Raw genomic sequence first — 23,860 nt, forward strand, 5'->3', positions numbered from 1 at the left:
GGGGAGTCTAGGACCAGAGGACACAGATAGAATGGATGTGGAGAGGATGTTTCCTGTAGTGGGGGAGTCTAGGACCAGAGGACACAGATAGAGTGGATGTGGAGAAGATGTTTCCTATAGTGATGGAGTCTAGGACCAGAGGACACAGATAGAGAGGATGTGGAGAAGATGTTTCCTATAGTGGGGGAGTCTAGGACCAGAAGACACAAATAGAGTGGATGTGGAGAGGATGTTTCCTATAGGGGGGGAGTCTAGGACCAGAGGACACAGATAAAGTGGATATGGAGGGGATGTTTCCTACAGTGGGGGAGTCTAGGACCAGAGGACACAGATAGAGTGGATGTGGAGAGGATGTTCCCTATAGTGGGGGAGTCTAGGACCAGAGGACACAGATAGAGTGGATGTGGAGAGGATGTTTTCTACAGTGGGGGGAGTCTAGGACCAGAGGACACAGATAGAGTGGATGTGGAGAGGATGTTTCCTATAGTGGGGGAGTCTAGGACCAGAGGACACAGATAGAGTGGATGTGGAGAGGATGTCTCCTATAGTGGGGGAGTCTCGGACCAGAGGACACAGATAAAGTGGATATGGAGGGGATGTTTCCTACAGTGGGGGAGTCTAGGACCAGAGGACACAGATAGAGTGGATGTGGAGAGGATGTTCCCTATAGTGGGGGAGTCTAGGACCAGAGGACACAGATAGAGTGGATGTGGAGAGGATGTTTTCTACAGTGGGGGAGTCTAGGACCAGAGGACACAGATAGAGTGGATGTGGAGAGGATGTTTCCTATAGTGGGGGAGTCTAGGACCAGAGGACACAGATAGAGTGGATGTGGAGAGGATGTCTCCTATAGTGGGGGAGTCTCGGACCAGAGGACACAGATAGAGTGGATGTGGAGAGGATGTTTCCTATGGGGGGGAGTCTAGGACCAGAGGACACAGATAAAGTGGATATGGAGGGGATGTTTCCTACAGTGGGGGAGTCTAGGACCAGAGGACACAGATAGAGTGGATGTGGAGAGGATGTTCCCTATAGTGGGGGAGTCTAGGACCAGAGGACACAGATAGAGTGGATGTGGAGAGGATGTTTCCTGTAGTGGGGGAGTCTAGGACCAGAGGACACAGATAGAGTGGATGTGGAGAGGATGTTTCCTATAGTGGGGGAGTCTAGGACCAGTGGACACAAATAGAGTGGATGTGGAGAGGATGTTTCCTACAGTGGGGGAGTCTAGGACCAGAGGACACAGATAGAGTGGATGTGGAGAGGATGTTTCCTATAGTGGGGGAGTCTAGGACCAGAGGACACAGATAGAGTGGATGTGGAGAGGATGTTTCCTATAGTGGGGGAGTCTAGGACCAGAGGACACAGATAGAGTGGATGTGGAGAGGATGTTTCCTATAGTGGGGGAGTCTAGGACCAGAGGACACTGATAGAGTGGATGTGGAGAGGATGTTTCCTATAGTGGGGGAGTCTAGGACCAGAGCACACAGGTAGAGTGGATGTGGAGAGGATGTTTCCTATAGTGGGGCAGTCTAGGACCAGAGGACACAGATAGAGTAGATGTGGAGAGGATGTTTCCTATAGTGGGGGAGTCTAGGACCAGAGCACACAGATAGAGTGGATGTGAAGAGGATGTTTCCTATAGTGGGGGAGTCTAGGACCAGAGGACACAGATAGAGTGGATGTGGAGAGGATGTTTCCTATAGTGGGGAATCTAGGACCAGAGGACACAGATAGAGTGGATGTGGAGAGGATGTTTCCTATAGTGAGGAATCTAGGACCAGAGGACACAGATAGAGTGGATGTGGAGAGGATGTTTCCTATAGTGGGGAGTCTAGGACCAGAGGACACAGATAGAGTGGATGTGGAGAGGATGTTTCCTATCGTGGGGGAGTCTAGGACCAGAGGACACAGATAGAGTGGATGTGGAGAGGATGTTTCCTATAGTGGGGAACCTAGGACCAGAGGACAGAGCCTCAGAGTAGAAGCATGTCCCTTTAGAACAGAGATGAGGAAGGTTCAGCTCGATGACCTTCGGGAGACTGAGGAAGTGATGGATAGGAGCTACAGGGAGTGAGTCACCCTCCGTTGCAGGAGGCAGGTAACTGGGTGAGTGTCAGGAGCGAGAAGGGAAACAGGCAGCCCGTGCAGAGTCCCCCTGTGCCGTTCCACTCAGTGATAATTATATCACTTTAGCTACTATTGGGGAGGGAATGACCTACCGGGGGGAGCTACAGTGACCGGGTCTCTGGCACTGAGTCCGGTGCTGTGGTCAGAGGAGCAGAGAGGTGAAGCGGGCCGCAGTGTCGATCGGAGAGGAACAGAAACGAGGTTCTGTGGGCACGATAGAGATACCCAGATGGTATGTTGCCTCCCAGGTGCCAGGGTCAGGGATGTCCCAGAGCAGGTCCATGGGGGAGGGTGAGCAGCCAGAGGTCATATCGGCACCGATGACAAAGGTAGACAAGGTGTGGAGGTGCTGAAGAGAGATTTTGGGAGCTAGGTAGAAATCTGAGAAGTAGGACCTCCAGGGTAGTACTCTCTGGATTGCTGCCTGTACCACGTGTCAGGGAGGGTAGGAATAGGATGATTTGGCAGGAGAATGCGTGGCGGAGGAACTGGTGCAGGGGACAGGGGATCGGATTTATGGATCATTGGGATCTCTCCTGGGGAAGGTATGACCTGCACAAAAGGGATGGGTTACACTTGAACCCGACGGGTCCAATATCCTTGCGGGATAGAATTGTTCGGGAGGGTTCAAACTCGTTTGGCGGGGCCTGGGTGTACAAACCAGATAGCACTGAGTATGAGGTGGTCGGTTTGGAAACAGAGGCAGTGTGTAGTGAGACTCCATGCAAAGGGAGGCTGATGACAGGGCAAAACTGCAGTCAACAGGATGAGTTTCAATGGAAAAGGCGGACAAAATGAAAAGGGAGAACGCGGGACTGAAAGAGTTAAATTCGAGAGTGCGCAGTACACGGATCAAGGTAGATGAAGTTGTTGCAGATCGGCCGGTGCGATGTTGTGGGCTGGAAGAAGAACATAGCCGGGAGCTGGACGTCCGAGGAGACGCATGGTATCAAAACGACAGGCGGGCGGGTGGCAGAGGGGTGGCGGTGCTCTGCTGGTGAAAAACCAGATCAAATCTTCGGAAAGATGACACAGGCTAGAAAGGTGTTGAACTGTTCTGGGTAGAGCTAAGAAACTGCGAGGGTGAAAAGACCCTATTGGGAGTTGCATACAGACCCCCTAAACAGAAGAAAAGCCAGGGTCTACAAATTCCATCTGGAGATAGAAAAGGCTTGTCAAAAGGGCATTGTTGCGATAGTTATGCAGTCTTCAATAAGCGGCCAGATTGGGGAAATCAGATTGATGCTCGTTCCCAAAAGCGGAGATTTGTAGAATGCCTACAAGGTGGCTTTTTAGGGCCACTTGCCCACTCGGGGATCAGCTATTCTGCACTGGCTGTTGTGCAATGATCGGAGAGCTTGAGATGAAGGAACCCTGCGGAGGCAGTGATCGCGGTTTGAGGGCTGAGGGGGTAAAGTTTGATCACAGTGGAGTGAGGGGGATGGCAGAGGCACGAGAGGGGGGCTGGAAATGAACACTGGCTGGGTTGATAGTGGAGCAGCAACGGCTGGAATCTCTGGGGGCAATGCATAAGACGCGGGGCATGTACACCCCGCAGAAGTATCTGAAGGGCAGGACGACACAACCGTGGCTCGGAAGGGAAGTCAAAGCCAAAGAGGGGGCACATAATAGAGCAAAGGCTAGCGGGAAGTTAGAGGACTGGGAAGCTTTTAAAAACTGACTGAAGGCAACTGAACAAAGTCATGAAGAAGGAAAAGGTGAAATACGAAGGCAAACTAGCCAATAATATTAAAACGGGCACCGGAAGTCTCTTCAAATATATAAAAGAGAGGCGAGAGTAGATATTGGAAGACAGGAAAATGACGCTGGAGAGGTAGTAATGGGGCTCAGGGAAATGGCAGCTGAACTGAACAAGTATTGTGCATCAGTACTCATCGTGAAAGACACTGGCAGAATGCTGGAAGTTCTAGAGCGTCGGGGGGCAGAAGTTTGTGAAGTTGCCTCTACTAGGGAGTAAGTTAAAACATAAACACAGAAACATAGAAAACCTACAGCACAATACAGGCCCTTCAGCCCACAAAGCTGTGCTGAACATGTCCCTACCTTAGAAATTACTAGGCTTACCCATAGCCCTCTATTTTTCTAAGCTCCATGTACCTCTTAAAAGACCCTATCGTATCCGCCTCCACCACCGTTGCTGGCAGCCCATTCCACACACTCACCACTCTCTGCGTAAAAGACTCACCCCTGACATCTCCTCTGTACCTACTCCCCAGCACCTTAAACCTGTGTCCTCTTGTGGCAACCATTTCAGCCCTGGCGAAAAGCCTCTGTTCTTGGGAAACTGACAGGTCTGAAGGTGGGTAAGTCACCCGGACCGGAAGGTGCACACCCCAGGGTTCTGAAGGAGGTGACTGAAGAGATTATGGAGGCTTTAGTAATGATCTTTCAAGAACCAATTGGTTCCGGAAGACTGGAAAATTGCAAATGTCGCTCCGATTTTCAAGAAGAGAAGGAGGCAGAAGAAAGGAAACAATCGGCCAGTGACTCTGACCTCATGTGGTTAGGGAAATGTTGGAGCCCATCGTTAATTCATGGTACGTGGAGGCGCATGATAAAATAGGCCAAATAGGCCATAGTCAGCATGGTTTCCCCAAGGAAAATCTTGCCTGAGAAATCCGTTGGAATTCTTTGAGGAAATAGCAGGCAGGACAGAAAGAGGAGAATCAGTTGATGTCGTGTACTTGGATTTTCAGGAGGGCTTTGACAACGTGCCACACGTGAGGCCGTTTAACTAGAACCCATACCGTTACAGGACAGACACTAGCGTGGATGGAGCATCGGCTGATTGGCAGGAGGCAAAGAGGGCCTAGGGGAGGATTTGGACAGATTGGGAGAATGGGCATCAAGGTGGCTGATGGAATGCAAGGTTGGGAAGTGTACAGTCAAGCACTTCGGCAGAAGAAACGAGAGGGCTGACTGTTTTCTAAATGGAAAGAAAATTCAAAAATCTGAGGTGTAAAGGGAACGGGGAGTCCTGGTGGAGAATTCTCAGGTTGAGTCGATGGTGAGGAAGGCAAATGGGATGTTCACAATCATTTCCAGAGGAACAGAACATAAGAGCAAGGATGGAATGTTGAGGCTTTATAAAGCCCTGGTGAGGCCTCACTTGGAGTATCATGAGCAGTTTTGGGCCCCTTCTCTTAGAAAGGATGTGCTGACACTGGAGACGGCTCAAAGGAGGTTCACAGAAATGATTCCAGGATTGAAAGGCTTGTCATGTGAAGACCGTTTGATGGCCCTGGGCCTGTATTCACTGGAATTCAGAAGAATGAGGGCTGACCTCATTGAAATCTTTTGAATGTTGAAAGGCCTCGATGGAGTGGATGTGAGGAGAATGTTTCTTACGGTGGGGAGGTCTGAGACCAGAGGACGTGACCTCAGAACGGAGATGAGGAGGATTTTATTTTTGCCAGAGAGGAGTGTATCTGTGGAATTCATTACCACAGGTCACTGTGGTATATTTAAGGTTAGATTCTTGACTGGTCAGGGGTATGAAGAGATACAGGGAGAAGGCAGGAGATTGGGGCTGAGAGGGAAAATGGATCAGCCATGATGGAATGGCGGAGCAGACTCGATGGGCCGAATGGCCTAATTCTGCTCCCATGTCTTATGGTCTTCTGGTAACCTCAGGCAGACTGTGGTGAATCTGTGGAATTCATTGCCGTAAAGGGAATATGGAGGCCAAGTCACCCTGTGAATTTGAAGCAGAGGTTGATAAGGGCGCCAAAGGTTCCAGGAGGATGGGGTTGAGAGGGAAACAATCAGCCACGATGGGATGGCGGGGCAGACTCGATGGGCCGAATGGCCTGATTCTGCTTCTACGTCACCAGTCGGAAGGCGGAGATTAGGCGACGATGGCGCCAATCGGCGATTCCTTCGCTTGCATCTTTGGAAAGGGTTCTATTTCCATCTTTAATACCTCCTTCTTCCCTTTCGGGGTTCTTTTGAAGACCCTGACCCGGACGTCGGTTCTCCACAGGAATGGGACCCGCTCTCGGGGCCACACGACCGGCCGCTTTTCGATACGCCAAGGACGCGGCCTGGAAGACCTGCACACCCTCAGGGTGCCGGAGTTTCGTGGCTCCGGAGGCCGGCGGCTTCACCTCACCCTGATCGGGGGCAAACCGGGAGCTACACCTCGCCCGAGGGTGACCTGCGGGCCAGCGGAGGGAAGGAGCCCCTCACACCTCCTCTGGTAGAGACGTGTCTCCACCTTGGGGGACAGAAGCTGCCCTTCAGCCCTGGTGATATGAGCTTTTCTATCTTCTGCCCGTCGGGGGGTGGGGGTGTAGAATACCCTGGGTGGGAGGGGTCCAATTTTACAAAATATTACCCCTGTGGGTGAGGTTAATACGCCCTGATCTCGGGACACAAGCGTGAGTTCAGAGTGCAGGCCTGAAGCAGAGCGAGGTGAGACGCGACGGTGCGGGGTGGGGGGGGGAAGAATACCTTTCGCAGGGTAGTAGGGGGTCAGCTGGTCACCGAAGAATTTCTTGTAGGATCCCCGCTCGACACCGGAGGGCGGGAGATACCAGGAGTGGGGGTAGGTCTCGTTCACATCGCTAACTTTGCCGTCGTTCATGTCCGCCGGGTCGGTGTAGACGATGATGCCCACCACCCCGAACTGGGCTCCGTTGATCGCCTGCCGGCCCAAATCAGGAGAAGTTATGTCCCCGCCCCATCCAAGCTCCCTGACTGAGGGTAGGTCAGCGAGGGTGGGAGAAAGGAGGGCGCTCGAGTGGGTATTCGTTCATCAAAAGCTTCCCCTCAACTCTTCAAACACCTTCCTCTCCAAATCCTGTCCACCGCCCTTGACTTTCCTCATTGAAAGCCCCTCCACCTTCACACTCCCCCCTCGTCTATCTTTCTATCACTCCCATCACCTCCCCACCCATCCCCTCCCAGTCTCTGTCACTATTCCCACTCTCCCTCCTCCGTCTGTCCATCACTCCCCCTCACCTCCCCACCCATCCCCTCCCAGTCTCTGTCACTATACCCACTCTCCCTCCTCCGTCTGTCCATCACTCCCCCTCACCTCCCCACCCATCCCCTCCCAGTCTCTGTCACTATTCCCACTCTCCCTCCTCCGTCTGTCCATCACTCCCCCTCACCTCCCCACCCATCCCCTCCCAGTCTCTGTCACTATATCCACTCTCCCCTCCTCCGTCTGTCCATCACTCCCCCTCACCTCCCCACCCATCCCCTCCCAGTCTCTGTCACTATTCCCACTCTCCCTCCTCCATCTGTCCATCACTCCCCCTCACCACCCCACCCATCCCCTCCCAGTCTGTCACTATTCCCACTCTCCCTCCTCCGTCTGTCCATCACTCCCCCTCACCTACCCACCCATCCCCTCCCAGTCTCTGTCACTATTCCCACTCTCCCTCCTCCGTCTGTCCATCACTCCCCCACCCATCCCCTCCCAGTCTCTGTCACTATTCCCACTCTCCCCTCCTCCGTCTGTCCATCACACCCCCTCACATCCCCACCCATCCCCACCCAGTCTCTGTCACTATTCCCACTCTCCCTCCTCTGTCTGTCCATCACTCCCCCTCACCTCCCCACCCATCCCCTCCCAGTCTCTGTCACTATTCCCACTCTCCCTCCTCCGTCTGTCCATCACTCCCCCTCACCTCCCCACCCATCCCCTCCCAGTCTGTCACTAATCCCACTCTCCCTCCTCCGACTGTCCATCACTCCCCCTCACCTCCCCACCCACCCCCTCACAGTCTCTGTCACTATTCCCACTCTCCCTCCTCCGTCTGTCCATCACTCCCCCTCACCTCCCCACCCATCCCCTCCCAGTCTCTGTCACTATTCCCACTCTCCCTCCTCCGTCTGTCCATCACTCCCCCTCACCTCCCCCCATCCCCTCCCAGTCTCTGTCACTATTCCCACTCTCCCCTCCTCTGTCTGTCCATCACTCCCCCTCACCTCCCCACCCATCCCCTCCCAGTCTCTGTCACTATTCCCACTCTCCCTCCTCCATCTGTCCATCACTCCCCCTCACCTCCCCACCCATCCCCTCCCAGTCTCTGTCACTATTCCCACTCTCCCTCCTCCATCTGTCCATCACTCCCCCTCACCTCCCCACCCATCCCCTCCCAGTCTCTGTCACTATTCCCACTCTCCCTCCTCCATCTGTCCATCACTCCCACTCACCTCCCCACCCATCCCCTCCCAGTCTCTGTCACTATTCCCACTCTCCCTCCTCCGTCTGTCCATCACTCCCCCTCACCTCCCCACCCATCCCCTCCCAGTCTCTGTCACTATTCCCACTCTCCCTCCTCCATCTGTCCATCACTCCCCCTCACCTAATTCTGTGCTGGGTAACTCCAGGGCTCACTGACTCTGGGAGGTAAGGACTGCTTATCATTGCCCTCCCACTCCACGCCCCAGGGAGGCAGCGACCCCCATTCCATCATACCTTGTCCACCCGGCCCGTCCCTCCGTACTTGACGATGGCCACCGTATTGTTGAGGTCAATGTGATGTTTCTGAATCAGGTCCAGGAAGTCCGCCATGCTCCCATGGTTGGCATACACCAGCTTACCCTGTGTCGTAGGACAGAGAACCGGTTACCACTGGGCACAACGAGGGGTGGGGGGAGAGGCTTCGGGGTGGGGGGGGGGGGTCCAGGCCTTACCTTTGCTGTTCCGTTAGGCGCAAAGGCTGCAAACGGCTGCACCACATCCGGGTCCAGTTGATCCTGGGTGTAATTCACCTCCTTTACACGAGACCTGAAGAGTTCTGTCCCATTGGGGGAGACTGAGGGAAGAGCAGAGAACATGTGCAGCAGCACCAAATAGCAAACAGGCCATTCAGCCCACAATGCTGCTGGCCAGAAGGACTGCCAATCAGTGAGCAGGAATAGAGGCGGCCATTTTGTGAGGCTGTCCCTGCAGCCACCATTTTGGGAACTGTTTGATGAATTGATTTCTTCCTGTGATGTAATTTAATCAGGGCGATGGGCGGAGTTACCTACTTTGTTCTCAGACAAATAGCGATTTATTATGTAAAGTGACTGGTTTTGGTTGGGAGTAGTTCATTCAGCTCAGCGTCTGGGTCACCTGGTTTGATCCAGTCAAGAGCTGAAAAGAATAAAAGGCACGAGGCTGAGGGTAGCCAATAAGAAAGTGATCCGGGTTGGTCAGGTGACCTTGAGCCAATGAGATTGAAGCGCATTTGAGCTGGTGAGAAACGATTATGAAAATGAGAGGCTCCGAAAGCAAAGGGCCGACAGATCCCTCGCAGATTGCCGACACGGGGAGGGGCAGAGATCCCCAGTGGCTGTGCACACCGTTTGTGCACCCACATGTTGTTCTAGATGAGACAATAAAGGTAAATACAGATTCTCTCTGTGACTAATTGATCATTATTACAAAGGGGTAATCGTTGAGGTTGTCATATCCAGGGGTGGTAATGGGGACAACCTCCCTCTACCTATTAAATGCTCCCAATGGCGTGCGTCTCAAATAGGCTCCTGGCCTTCACGTGTGGCTTAGCTACCGAGCCCGGTGACAGGAGAAGGGGCAATGCCGCATTACTGCCGCCTTAAAACCAGTCGCTTCGGGCAGACGGGGCTCGTCAGCCGTGGTTGGCGGCCCATCTAGAAGGAAAACTCTGATCTCAAACCTCACCCGCCTTGCGACCATACGCACGCACGGGGAAGGTTTCGGGAGTAAACCCTGAGGGAAAACCCCCAAACTGTATCGGTCTCCCCGTGCGTGGAGAGGGAAGCTTGCTCTCTGCATCGTTCTGCCCTGACGGCGAGGATACAGTATCCGCGGCTGACTCTGACCCAGTGCAGGCCCTCGACTCTCAGCGAGGGAGATGAGGCGGAGTACAGGGCGACGGTGGGAAACTTTGTCACGTGGTGCGAGCAGAATCATCTGCAGCTTAATGTGAAAGAGACTAAGGAGCTGGTGGTGGACCTGAGGAGGGCTGAGGCACCGGTGACCCCTGTTTCCATCCAAGGGGTCAGTGTGGACATGGTGGAGGATTACAGATACCTGGGGATACGAATGGACAATAAGCCGGACTGGTCAAAGAACACTGAGGCTGTCTCCAAGAAGGGTCAGAGCCGTCTCTATTTCCTGAGGAGACAGAGGTCCTTTAACATCTGCCGGACGATGCTGAGGATGTTCTACGAGTCTGTGGTGGCCAGTGCTATCATGTTTGCTGTTGTGTGCTGGTGCAGCAGGTTGAGGGTAGCAGACACCAACTGAATCAACAAACTCCTTCGTAAGGCCAGTGATGTTGTGGGGGTGGAACTGGACTCTCTGACGGTGGTGTCTGAAAAGAGGATGCTGTCCAAGTTGCATGCCATCTTGGACAATGTCTCCCATCCACTCCATAATGTATTGGTTAGGCACAGGAGTACATTCAGCCAGAGACTCATTCCACCGAGATGTAACACTGAGGATCATAGGAAGTCATTCCTGCCTGTGGCCATCAAACTTTACAACTCCTCCCTTGGAGTGTCAGACACCCTGAGCCAATAGGCTGTTATTTCCACTTGGCATGATTAACATTATTATTGAATTATTTATGGTTTTATATTGTTATATTTCTACACTATTCTTGGTTGGTGCGGCTGTAACGAAACCCAGTTTCCCTCGGGATCAATAAAGTCTGTCTGTCTGTCTACCAAATCTGAATCCATTTTGCCTGCACATCCATATCCCTCCATTCTCTGCACATTCACATCAGAGCCTCTTAAACGCCCCTATCATAACTGAACCCATCACCACCCCTGACAGCTTCGTCCAGTCACCCGTCACACTCTATGGAAACGAAGTGCCCTTCACAGCTCAATCCCCCATCTGACTTTGCAAGCATGCATTCCAGTAATAGACATTTAGATAGAGTGGATGAGGAGAGGATGTTTCCTATAGTGGGGGAGTCTAGGACCAGAGGACACAGATAGAGTGGATGTGGAGAGGATGTTTCCTATAGTGGGGGAGTCTAGGACCAGAGGACACAGATAGAGTGGATGTGGAGAGGATGTTTCCTATAGTGGGGGAGTCTAGGATCAGAGGACACAGATAGAGTGGATGTGGAGAGGATGTTTCCTATAGTGGGGGAGTCTAGGATCAGAGGACACAGATAGAGTGGATGTGGAGAGGATGTTTCCTATAGTGGGGGAGTCTAGGATCAGAGGACACAGATAGAGTGGATGTGGAGAGGATGTTTCCTATAGTGGGGGAGTCTAGGATCAGAGGACACAGATAGAGTGGATGTGGAGAGGATGTTTCCTATAGTGGGGGAGTCTAGGACCAGAGGACACAGATAGAGTGGATGTGGAGAGGATGTTTCCTATAGTGGGGAGTCTAGGACCAGAGGACACAGATAGAGTGGATGTGGAGAGGATGTTTCCTATAGTGGGGGAGTCTAGGACCAGAGGACACAGATAGAGTGGATGTGGAGAGGATGTTTCCTATAGTGGGGGAGTCTAGGACCAGAGGACACAGATAGAGTGGATATGGAGAGGATGTTTCCTATAGTGGGGGAGTCTAGGACCAGAGGGCACAGATAGAGTGGATGTGGAGAGGATGATTCCTATAGTGGGGGAGTCTAGGACCAGAGGGCACAGCCTCAGTATTGAGGGACGTAAAGATTTCCTCCGAGCCTCGCTGGAATGTTTGGAGTAGAGTCTCTTACCCACAGTCACTGAGTTGGGCTTGGCCTTCTGTGGAAAGGACAGCAGTACATTGTACGTCGCCTTCTTGGCCTCGTCCAGTCCCGAGTCGGGGTCGCTCCACCTGTCCAGCAGCAGCTTCACCAGATCTATGTCTCCTGCGCTGGTGGCCATGTGTGGCTTCTTGGTGAGGACCCTGGGGCGAGGGAGCACACCGGAGAGTCAGTTCCTGGCCGCGGTTTACATCGTGTGGCACTGCTCATCCGGAGCCTGCGCCGGATACGGTCCCCTGTCACCCACAGAGCGTTGCCCTGCTCACTGCCAATGCAGCAGCTCCCTGCGAGTGCAGAGTAAATGTTGCCAGGACTCGAGGGCCGGAGTTCTGGGGAAAGGTTGAATAGATGAGAACTGTATTCTGGGCCGTGTGGATGTTGACAGAATTCTGAGAGGGTTGGTGCGAGCAGGCTTTTTCTACCGAGGTGGGGTAGGACTACAACTGGAGGTCATGGGTTAAGGGTGAAAGGGGAAATGTTTAAGGGGAACGTGAGGGGGATCTTCTTCACTCAGAGGGTGGTGAGAGTGTGGAACAAGTTGTGAGCTCAATTTCAACGTGTTCTATGAGACGCAGCAACAGGCCCTTTAACCCATCAAGCCCATTCTATCTATTCAGGCAGATTATACAAGACGTTGGTGAGGCCACGTTTGGAATAGTGTGTTCAGTTTTGGTTGCCCTGCTGTGGGCGCGCGCGTGCACACACACACACACACACACACACACACACACACACACACACACACACACACACACACACACACACACACTCACACACACACACTCACGCACACACGGACACACACACACTCACACACACACAGAGTTGGGATTGAACCCAGGTCTCCCTGGAGTTGGAAGATTATACAATTGAACATGTGGCCAGGGAAGTGGTGTAGGAAGCAGGGCATAAGGGTTTTGGATCACTGGGCTCTCTACCAGGGAGGGTGGGACCTGTACAGAAGAGATGGTTTACACCTGAACTGGAGGGGGACTAATATCCTAGCGGGAAGGTTTGTTAATGCTGCACAGTGGGTTTAAACTCGTTACAGGTGGACGGGAACCAGAGTGCCAGAACAGTCAGTGGAGAGGTTGTGGAGACAGATGCTGGTGAGACCTCAGACAAGGCCAGGAATCAGAAGGTTGAGCGTGGTACGACCAGTGTCCTGAGTTGCGTGTATTTCAATGCAGCAAGTATCGTAGGAAAGGCGGATGATAGTGCTGAAGCTGAGGTCGCGGGTTTACAAACAGAGGCGATGTGTAGTGATAGGGCAAAATTGCAGTCAAGGGGATGAGTTGCAATCTGAAAGGTGGACAAAATTGAAAAGGGTGGAGACAGGACTGAAGGTGTTATATTTGAATGCGTGCAGAATACAGAATAAGGTAGGTGAACTTGCAGCAGAGTTGCTGATTGGCAGGTACGTAGGCCTCACTGCGTCATGATTGAAAGAAGATTAAAGCTGGGAGCTTAATGTCCAAGGATACACATTCTGTTGAAAGGATGGGCAGGTAGACAGAGGGGGCAGCATTGCTCTGTTGGCAAAAGATGAAATCAAATCATCAGTAAGAGGTGACAAAAAGAGGGTTTTGAATCATTGTGGAGAGAGCTGAGGAACTGCAAGGGTAAAAAGACCCTGATGGGAGTTGTATACAGACCCCATAAACAGTAGTAAGGATGCGGCCGAGAAATCACAGCGGGAGACAGAAAACGGAGCCGAAAGGGCAACGTTATGGGATCGAGGGGTCTTCAATGTGCAGGGAGACGATTGGGGAAGTCATGTTGGTGCTGGATTCCAAGAGGGGGAGTTTCTAGAGGGCTTACGAGGTGCCTTTTTTAGAGCAGCTCGTGGTTGATCAGCTATTCTGGAGTTTGGTGCTGTGCAATGAGCCGGAATTGATGAGAGAGCCCTTAGGGGAAAGTGATCATAACTTGATCGATCACCATGAAATTGGAGAAGGAGGAGCTAAAGTCAGATGTATCAGTATTACAGTGGGAATTACAGAGGCACGAGAGAGGAGTTGGAAAAGAACACCGGCAGGGATGATGGCAGAGCAGCAATGGCTGGAATTTCTGGAAGCAATTCAGAAGGAACAGGGTACATGCATCCCAAAGAGGAAGAAGTATTCTAAAGGCAAGATGACACAACAGTGGCTGACTAGGGAAGTCAAAGCCAACATTAAAGCCAAAGAGAGGGTATTTAATAGAGTAAACATTCGTGGGAAGTTGAACCTTTTAAAAACCAACAGAAGGGTGACTAAGCAGGTTATTTCGAAGGCAAAGATGGAATTCAAAAGTAAGCTAGCCAATAATATTAAAGAGGATACCAAAAGTTTCTTCAGATACATAAAGTGTAAAAGAGAGGCGGGAGTGGATACCGGACCGCTGGAAAACGATGCTGGAGAGGTAGTAATGGGGGACCAGGAAATGGCGGATGAACTGAATAAGTATTTTGTGTCGGTCTTCACTGTGGAAGACTCTAGCAGTATGGGGTGGGAGTTCCAGGTGGCGGGGGTCGGTCATGTAGTGTGTGAAGTTACCACGACTAGAGAGAAGGTTCTCGGGAAGCTGAAAGGTCGGAAGGTGGGTAAGTCACCTGAACCAGGTGGGCTACACCCCAGGGTTCTGAAAGAGGTGGCTGAAGAGATCGTGGAGGCATCGGCGATGACTTTTCAAGGATCACTAGATTCTGGAATGGTTCCAGAAAACTGGAAAATTGCAAATGTCACTCCGTTCTTCAAGAATGGAGAGAGACAGAAGAAAGGAAACTATTGGCCAGTCAGCCCGACCTCAGTGGTTGGGAAGGAGTCGGAGTCGATTGTCAAGGATGAGGTTTCGGGGTACCTGGAGGCACATGATAAAACAGACCACAGTCAGCGTGGTTTCCCAAAGGGAAAATCTCGCCTGAGAAACCTGTTGGAATTCTGTGAAGAAGTAACAAGCTGGATAGACAAAGGAGAATCGGTTGATGTTGTGGGGTTGGATTTTCAGAAGGCCTTTGACAAGGGGCCACACATGAGGCTGCTTAACAAGCTATGAGCCCCTGGTTTTACAGGAAAGATTCTAGCGTGGATAGAGCAGTGGCTGATTGGCAGGAGGCAGAGAGTGGGAATAGAGGCAGACCTTTCTGACTGGCTGCCGGTCACTGGGATCTGTGTGGGGACCGATTCTTTTTATGCTACACGTCAATGGCTCAGCTGACGGAATTGATGGCTTTGTTGTAAAGTTTGCAGATGATACGAGGATAGGTGGGGGGGGGGGGCAGGTCGGTTTTTTTAATACTTCATTTTCAAAATTTTCAAAAATCAATAAAATCCACAAGAACGTATAAGCGCAGCCATGTGTGAAGATAAAATGAGCGAGAGAACAGGACATAACGTTAGAGGGATGCCTGTTGTACAGAGTGCTAAACATTAAGTCTCAAATGGGGGCCGTGAAAGTTTAGCTGGGGGGAAATTGTTCATCTGCCCCCGGCCTCATCCAGGTAGGCAAGAAATTGATCCCAGATAGCTGAAAATGTTTTAATTGAATTGGTTCCCATGAACCTGAGTCTCCCTATCTGTACGGCTGAGATCGTGTCTCCAGAAAGAAGGAGGAGAGGGTGGTTTCCATTCCCTCAGGACAGGGCGCTTAGCGACAGTCATCCCCGGCATCAGATGTGGCCGTAGGGAAGCGTAGAGTGGATTGTGAACAGCCAAAGATGGCGAGACCAGCTTCCAAGGGGAAGGCTCTGTTATAGGCCCAGTCGAATATTTTGGACCAAAATCCATTCAGTGAAGGGCAAAACCAAAAGGTGTGTGACAACGTGTCCTCCGTCCCTTGACGTCCATCACACATTGGCGAGACAAAAGGGTAAGTCTTGTGCAGCCTGAGTTTAGAGCAGTGAAGGCGTTGGACAACTCTGAACTGGATCAGTTGGTGTCTACTGTTAACAGAGCAGGCCCGTTGAAGCACCATCGATAACTCTCGGAGACGGGAGGCCAACGATAGGCTTTTATTAGCTGCAAGAGACCACCACACAACATCCTGGAGACTGAGGGAGGAGCAGAGCCTCCAATCGCCTTTATACAGGGGTCTGTGGGAGGAGCCACAGGAGCAGTCAGCAGAGGGGTATAGGTAGCTCACCACACCTGTATCATAGACAAACCCTTGACCCAGGCAGCTTCAGATAGTTCCGTGCCCAGTTCCTCTCTCCAGGCCTCCCTGATCTTCACAGTGAAGCTACAGTACGACCACCAAACAAACGTGCAAACTTAGAAACCAGATGCCTGGAGTCAGGAGGGCTCTTTAAGATATCAAGAAACATATGCTTCCCTGGAAGGATTTCAAAATGACAAACCTTGGATTGGATGTAGTGTCTAATTTGGAAGTAACGAAAAGAGTGAGGCAGCTCGGATTTCTCTTCCAGCAGACCAAACGTTGCAAACCGTCCCTCTACACTAAGCTCACTTGTCTTTAATTTAGGTGCTTTTTTGTTAAATTCTCTTCCTTTGTAGCATATTGTTATTGTATGCTTAATCTTGCTCTGTATTAATGCTCCTCACTGGGATTTGGGGTTTTTAATTTTGTAAAATGTTTTGAAAAACTAATTAAAAAATTAAAAAAATAAATAAATAAAATAAAACCGTCCCTCTATGTACAGGTCTTCAATAGAATCTAGACCCTCCTCCCACCAGGCATGCTAGGTTTTGTCTGACCATGAGGCTGGAAAGGAGAGGCCGAAACAGACTGGTGTTTGTACAGATTCAGAACACTCCTAATCTGGTTTAGAATTCTGACGGAGTTTTTCAAAACAGAACTTAGACTGTTTGAAGTCCCAGGCTTTTCTAGTTTAGAGAACAGCATGGCTGACAAGGAGGAGTTGACAACAGAGTTGGACTCCATATAAAGCCCCAAGGGGCTGAGTTATCTGGAGCCCCCTGTTGCTAGAGCCCTGACGTTGACAGCCCAGTAATCGTGTCTGAATACAGGTAATCCCAGCCGCCCCCTGAGTTATCTGGAGCCCCCTGTTGCTAGAGCCCTGACATTGACAGCCCAGTAATCATGTCTGAATACATTCCTTCAGACCTGGGCTTTTGCAAATGAATCTTCAAAATCCTGTGGTTCTTGTAATTCCAAATGTAAGACAAAATTACGGAGTCCAACTCTTTAAAGAAGGCTGATGTGAGAAAAATGGGGAGATTGCGACAAAGATAGAGAAACCTAGGAAGGGCGATCATTTTAATTGAATTTATACGGCCAATCACGGACAGAGGTAAGGTTTCCCAACTTTCTATGTTCTATCTTAGTTTTGAGATAAACTCCGCAAAGTTTAATTTAAATATTAGTTTAGGATCTTTGGGTATTGTCAAGCCAAGATAGGTGAGGTGATCTTTAACTACTTTAAATGGGACAATTGCCAAACAAAACCCGGTGTGTAGATGTCAGAGAGGGGCAAGAAGTCACATTTTGTCCAACTGATTGAGTATCCCGATAGTCAGCCAAAGGAGGTGATTAAATCTAGAAGAAGGGGAGGACTGACTCATCTGGGTTTTGTAGAGAATCACATCATCGGCGTATAAACTAATGTGTTTCAATACCTCCCACGTTCAAACCCACAATGTCTGGGTGACTTCTTATTTCAGGGCGAGGGGCTCTACCGCGACGGCAAAGAGGGCCAGCGAGAGAGGGCAGCCCAGCTGAACCGAACGGAGTCGGGGAGACCGTTGAATTGTCACCGTTGGTAATGATAGAACGCGTTGGGCTGGCGTAGATCAGTTTCACCCAGGATAAGAATGACTCACCGAACCCAAACCAGTACAGTGACTCAAACACGTAAGGCCCCTCGATCTGGTGAGAAGCTTCCTGTGCATCAAGGGATAAGATGGCTGTGTCGCTGGCTTTCCCACGGACAGCACAAAGCAGGCGTCTGACACTGGGAGAGGACGCATCCTGTCGGATCAGCATGACTGATAGATGACAAGTGCTTGTTCAGCCGGCTCGCCAGCATTTCAGTGATCCCTTTTCTATCGAAGTTCTGGAGTGCAGTGGGCCTGTAGCTGGCCGGGTCTGTTCCCTCTTCACCATGGTTTAGAATGAGGGAAATGTTAGCTTCGTGCAATGTTTTAGGCAAGGCTTTGTCTCTCTGGGAGCAAGATATCATTCTGAGGAGGAGTGGGGCGAGGACATCACAGAATTTCTTGTAAAACTCGCAGCCAGATCCATCTGGCCCAGCCGCCTTGCCAGACGGGAATGACTTAATGGCAGAGGTTATGTCTTCCAAAGTGAAGTCAGAATCCAGGCCCTCCCTGGCAACGTCACTAAGTTTCGGCTTTACAGGAGAGGCAAAGAAGTCATTCGAGTCGGATTGAGTGGCGTTGCATTTAGAGTTCACTGTAAAGTTCCTTACAACCAAATAACGAGTGTTTGATGGCTCTGGGCCTGTATTTGCTGCGATTCAGAAGAATGAGGGGGTGACCACATCGAAATCTATTGAATGGTGAAAGGCTTTGATAGAGTGGAAATGGAGAGGATGTTTCCTATAGTGGGGGAGTCTAGGACCAGAGAACACAGATAGAGTGGATGTGGAGAGGATGTTTCCTATAGTGGGGGAGTCTGGGACCAGAGGACACAGATAGAGTGGATGTGGAGAGGATGTTTCCTATAGTGGGGGAGTCTGGGACCAGAGGACACAGATAGAGTGGATGTGGAGAGGATGTTTCCTATAGTGGGGGAGTCTGGGACCAGAGGACACAGATAGAGTGGATGTGGAGAGGATGTTTCCTATAGTGGGGGAGTCTGGGACCAGAGGACACAGATAGAGTGGATGTGGAGAGGATGTTTCCTATAGTGGGGGAGTCTAGGACCAGAGGACACAGATAGAGTGGATATGGAGAGGATGTTTCCTATAGTGGGGGAGTCTAGGACCAGAGGATACAGATAGCGTGGATGTGGAGAGGATGTTTCCTATAGTGGGGGAGTCTAGGACCAGAGGACACAGATAGAGCGGATGTGGAGAGAATGTTTCCTATAGTGGGGGAGTCTAGGACCAGAGGACACAGATAGAGTGGATGTGGAGAGGATGTTTCCTATAGTGGGGGAGTCTAAGACCAGAGGATACAGATAGCGTGGATGTGGAGAGGATGTTTCCAGTAGTTGGTGAGTCTAGGACGAGAGGACACAGATAGAGTGGATGTGGAGAGGATGTTTCCTATAGTGGGGGAGTCTAGGACCAGAGGACACAGATAGAGTGGATGTGGAGAGGATGTTTCCTATCGTGGGGGAGTCTAGGACCAGAGGACACAGATAGAGTGGATGTGGAGAGGATGTTTCCTATAGTGGGGTAGTCTAGGACCAGAGGACACAGATAGAGTGGATGTGGAGAGGATGTTTCCTATAGTGGGGGATTCTAGGACCAGAGGATACAGATAGCGTGGATGTGGAGAGGATGTTTCCTATAGTGGGGGAGTCTAGGACCAGAGGACACAGATAGAGTGGATGTGGAGAGGATGTTACCTATAGTGGGGGAGTCTAGGACCAGAGGACACAGATAGAGTGGATGTGGAGAGGATGTTTCCTGTAGTTGGTGAGTCTAGGACCAGAGGACACAGATAGAGTGGATGTGGAGAGGATGTTTCCTATAGTGGGGGAGTCTAGGACCAGAAGATACAGATAGAGTGGATGTGGAGAGGATGTTTCCTATAGTGGGGGAGTCTAGGACCAGAGGACTCAGATAGAGTGGATGTGGAGAGGATGTTTCCTATAGTGGGGGAGTCTAGGACCAGAGGATACAGATAGCATGGATGTGGAGAGGATGTTTCCTATAGTGGGGGAGTCTAGGACCAGAAGACACAGATAGAGTGGATGTGGAGAGGATGTTACCTATAGTGGGGAGTCTAGGACCAGAGGACACAAATAGAGTGGATGTGGAGAAGATGTTTCCTATAGTGGGTGAGTCTAGGACCAGAGGACACAGATAGAGTGGATGTGGAGAGGATGTTTCCTATAGTGGGGAAGTCCAGGACCAGAGGACACAGATTGAGTGGATGTGGAGAAGATGTTTCCTATAGTGGGGGAGTCACGGACCAGAGGGCACAGATAGAGTAGATGTGGAGAGGATGATTCCTATAGTGGGGGAGTCTAGGACCAGAGGACACAGATAGAGTAGATGTGGAGAGGATGATTCCTTTAGTGGGGGAGTCTAGGACCAGAGGACACAGTCTCAGACTAGAGAGGCGTTGATCAGATCAGAGATGAGGATGAACCTCGCCAGCCAGAATGGTGAACCTATGGAATTCTATATTATGGAGGCCCAGCCCAGGTTGATCGATTCCTGATTGCTCAGGGCTTGAGGGGGGAGGGGAGGAGGCAGGAGATCAGCCACGATGAAATGGGGGAGCAGACTCGATGGGCCAAGTGGCCTAATTCGGCTCCTATATACTATAACCCTGGGCATGCGAGCGATGTATATAACCGTTTTGCACAGTCATGCACACTTTGGTCTGGAAATACCCTACAGATAATCTGATGAAAGATTATCATCAGTGACAGAGAACAATGCGTGTGAAGTTATTGAGCATTCTGTACACACAGACCAGTCCATGGTGACTCTCTGTACACACAGACCAGTCCATGGTGACTCTCTCTGTACAGACAGACCAGTCCATGGTGTCTCTCTCTGTACATACAGACCAGTCCATGGTGATTCTCTCTGTACACACAGACCAGTCCATGGTGACTCTCTCTGTACAGACAGACCAGTCCATGGTGACTCTCCCTGTACAGACAGACCAGTCCATGGTGACTCTCTGTACACACAGACCAGTCCATGGTGACTCTCTCTGTACAGACAGACCAGTCCATGGTGATTCTCTCTGTACACACAGACCAGTCCATGGTGACTCTCTCTGTACACACAGACCAGTCCATGGTGACTCTGTACACACAGACCAGTCCATGGTGACTCTCTCTGTACACACAGACCAGTCCATGGTGACTCTGTACACACAGACCAGTCCATGGTGACTCTCTCTGTACACACAGACCAGTCCATGGTGACTCTGTACACACAGACCAGTCCATGGTGACTCTCTCTGTACACACAGACCAGTCCATGGTGACTCTGTACACACAGACCAGTCCATGGTGACTCTCTCTGTACACACAGACCAGTCCATGGTGACTCTCTGTACACACAGACAAGTCCATGGTGACTCTCTCTGTACACACAGACCAGTCCATGGTGACTCTCTCTGTACAGACAGATCAGTCCATGGTGACTCTCTGTACACACAGACCAGTCCATGGTGACTCTCTCTGTACACACAGACCAGTCCATGGTGATTCTCTGTACACACAGACCAGTCCATGTTGACTCTCTCTGTACAGACAGACCAGTCCATGGTGACTCTCTGTACACACAGACCAGTCCATGGTGACTCTCTGTACAGACAGACCAGTCCATGGTGACTCTCTGTACACACAGACCAGTCCATGGTGACTCTCTGTACAGACAGACCAGTCCATGGTGACTCTCTGTACACACAGACCAGTCCATGGTGTCTCTCTGTACAGACAGACCAGTCCATGGTGACTCTCTCTGTACAGACAGACCAGTCCATGGTGACTCTCTCTGTACAGACAGACCAGTCCATGGTGACTCTCTGTACACACAGAGCAGTCCATGGTGACTCTCTGTACAGACAGACCAGTCCATGGTGACTCTCTCTGTACAGACAGACCAGTCCACGGTGACTCTCTCTGTACAGACAGATCAGTCCATGGTGACTCTCTCTGTACACACAGACCAGTCCATGGTGACTCTCTCTGTACAGACAGACCAGTCCATGGTGACTCTCTGTACACACAGACCAGTCCATGGTGACTCTCTCTGTACAGACAGACCAGTCCATGGTGTCTCTCTCTATACAGACAGACCAGTCCATGGTGTCTCTCTGTACAGACAGACCAGTCCATGGTGACTCTCTGTACACACAGACCAGTCCATGGTGACTCTCTCTGTACACACAGACCAGTCCATGGTGACTCTCTGTACACACAGACCAGTCCATGGTGACTCTCTCTGTACACAAAGACCAGTCCATGGTGACTCTCTCTGTACAGACAGACCAGTCCATGGTGACTCTTTATACAGACAGACCAGTCCATGGTGTCTCTCTGTACACACAGACCAGTCCATGGTGACTCTCTGTACACACAGACCAGTCCATGGTGATTCTCTCTGTACACACAGACCGGTCCATGGTGACTCTCTGTACACACAGACCGGTCCATGGTGACTCTCTCTGTACAGACAGACCAGTCCATGGTGACTCTCTGTACAGACAGACCAGTCCATGGTGACTCTCTCTGTACACACAGACCAGTCCATGGTGACTCTCTGTACACACAGACCAGTCCATGGTGACTCTCTCTGTACAGACAGACCAGTCCATGGTGATTCTCTCTGTACAGACAGACCAGTCCATGGTGACTCTCTCTGTACACACAGACCAGTCCATGGTGACTCTCTCTGTACACACAGACCAGTCCATGGTGACTCTCTGTAGAGACAGACCAGTCCATGGTGACTCTCTGTACACACAGACCAGTCCATGGTGACTCTCTGTAGAGACAGACCAGTCCATGGTGACTCTCTCTGTACACACAGACCAGTCCATGGTGACTCTCTCTGTACACACAGACCAGTCCATATTGATTCTCTCTGTACAGACAGACCAGTCCATGGTGACTCTCTCTGTACAGACAGACCAGTCCATGGTGACTCTCTGTAGAGACAGACCAGTCCCTGGTGACTCTCTGTACACACAGACCAGTCCATGGTGACTCTCTCTGTACACACAGACCAGTCCATGGTGACTCTCTGTAGAGACAGACCAGTCCATGGTGACTCTCTGTACACACAGACCAGTCCATGGTGACTCTCTCTGTACACACAGACCAGTCCATGGTGATTCTCTCTGTACACACAGACCAGTCCATGGTGATTCTCTCTGTACAGACAGACCAGTCCATGGTGACTCTCTGTACACTCAGACCAGTCCATGGTGACTCTCTCTGTACACACAGACCAGTCCATGGTGACTCTCTGTACACACAGACCAGTCCATGGTGACTCTCTCTGTACACACAGACCAGTCCATGGTGATTCTCTCTGTACAGACAGACCAGTCCTTGGTGATTCTCTCTGTACAGACAGACCAGTCCATGGTGACTCTCTCTGTACACACAGACCAGTCCATGGTGATTCTCTCTGTACAGACAGACCAGTCCATGGTGACTCTCTCTGTACACACAGACCAGTCCATGGTGATTCTCTCTGTACAGACAGACCAGTCCATGGTGACTCTCTGTACACTCAGACCAGTCCATGGTGACTCTCTCTGTACACACAGACCAGTCCATGGTGACTCTCTGTACACACAGACCAGTCCATGGTGACTCTCTGTACACTCAGACCAGTCCATGGTGACTCTCTCTGTACACACAGACCAGTCCATGGTGACTCTCTCTGTACAGACAGACCAGTCCATGGTGACTCTCTGTACACACAGACCAGTCCATGGTGTCTCTCCCTGTACAGACAGACCAGTCCATGGTGACTCTCTCTGTACAGACAGACCAGTCCATGGTGACTCTCTGTACACACAGACCAGTCCATGGTGACTCTCCCTGTACAGACAGACCAGTCCATGGTGACTCTCTCTGTACACACAGACCAGTCCATGGTGACTCTCTCTGTACACACAGACCAGGCCATGGTGACTCTCCCTGTACAGACAGACCAGTCCATGGTGACTCTCTGTACACACAGACCAGTCCATGGTGACTCTCTGTACAGACAGACCAGTCCATGGTGACTCTGTACACACAGACCAGTCCATGGTGACTCTCTCTGTACACACAGACCAGTCCATGGTGACTCTGTACACACAGACCAGTCCATGGTGACTCTCTCTGTACACACAGACCAGTCCATGGTGACTCTGTACACACAGACCAGTCCATGGTGACTCTCT

The 23,860-nt window shown here is 51.0% G+C and overlaps 1 protein-coding gene across 1 annotated transcript in view; it reads right to left on the reverse strand.

The window, feature by feature from the left end:
* naaladl1 (N-acetylated alpha-linked acidic dipeptidase like 1) overlaps positions 1-12,213 on the reverse strand; it is a 95,285-nt gene extending 83,072 nt beyond the window's left edge. The window contains exons 1-4 of the mRNA XM_073031560.1: positions 11,817-12,213; positions 8,800-8,921; positions 8,582-8,707; positions 6,604-6,796 (exon numbers count right to left, since the gene is read on the reverse strand). Coding sequence (XP_072887661.1) covers positions 6,604-6,796; positions 8,582-8,707; positions 8,800-8,921; positions 11,817-11,967 — 592 coding nt within the window. The 5' untranslated portion in view covers positions 11,968-12,213. The remainder of the gene's footprint in view (positions 1-6,603; positions 6,797-8,581; positions 8,708-8,799; positions 8,922-11,816) is intronic.
* Positions 12,214-23,860: the final 11,647 nt, after the last annotated feature.

Source organism: Hemitrygon akajei, chromosome 28, assembly GCF_048418815.1.
Source record: "Hemitrygon akajei chromosome 28, sHemAka1.3, whole genome shotgun sequence".
Lineage (NCBI taxonomy): Eukaryota > Metazoa > Chordata > Chondrichthyes > Myliobatiformes > Dasyatidae > Hemitrygon > Hemitrygon akajei.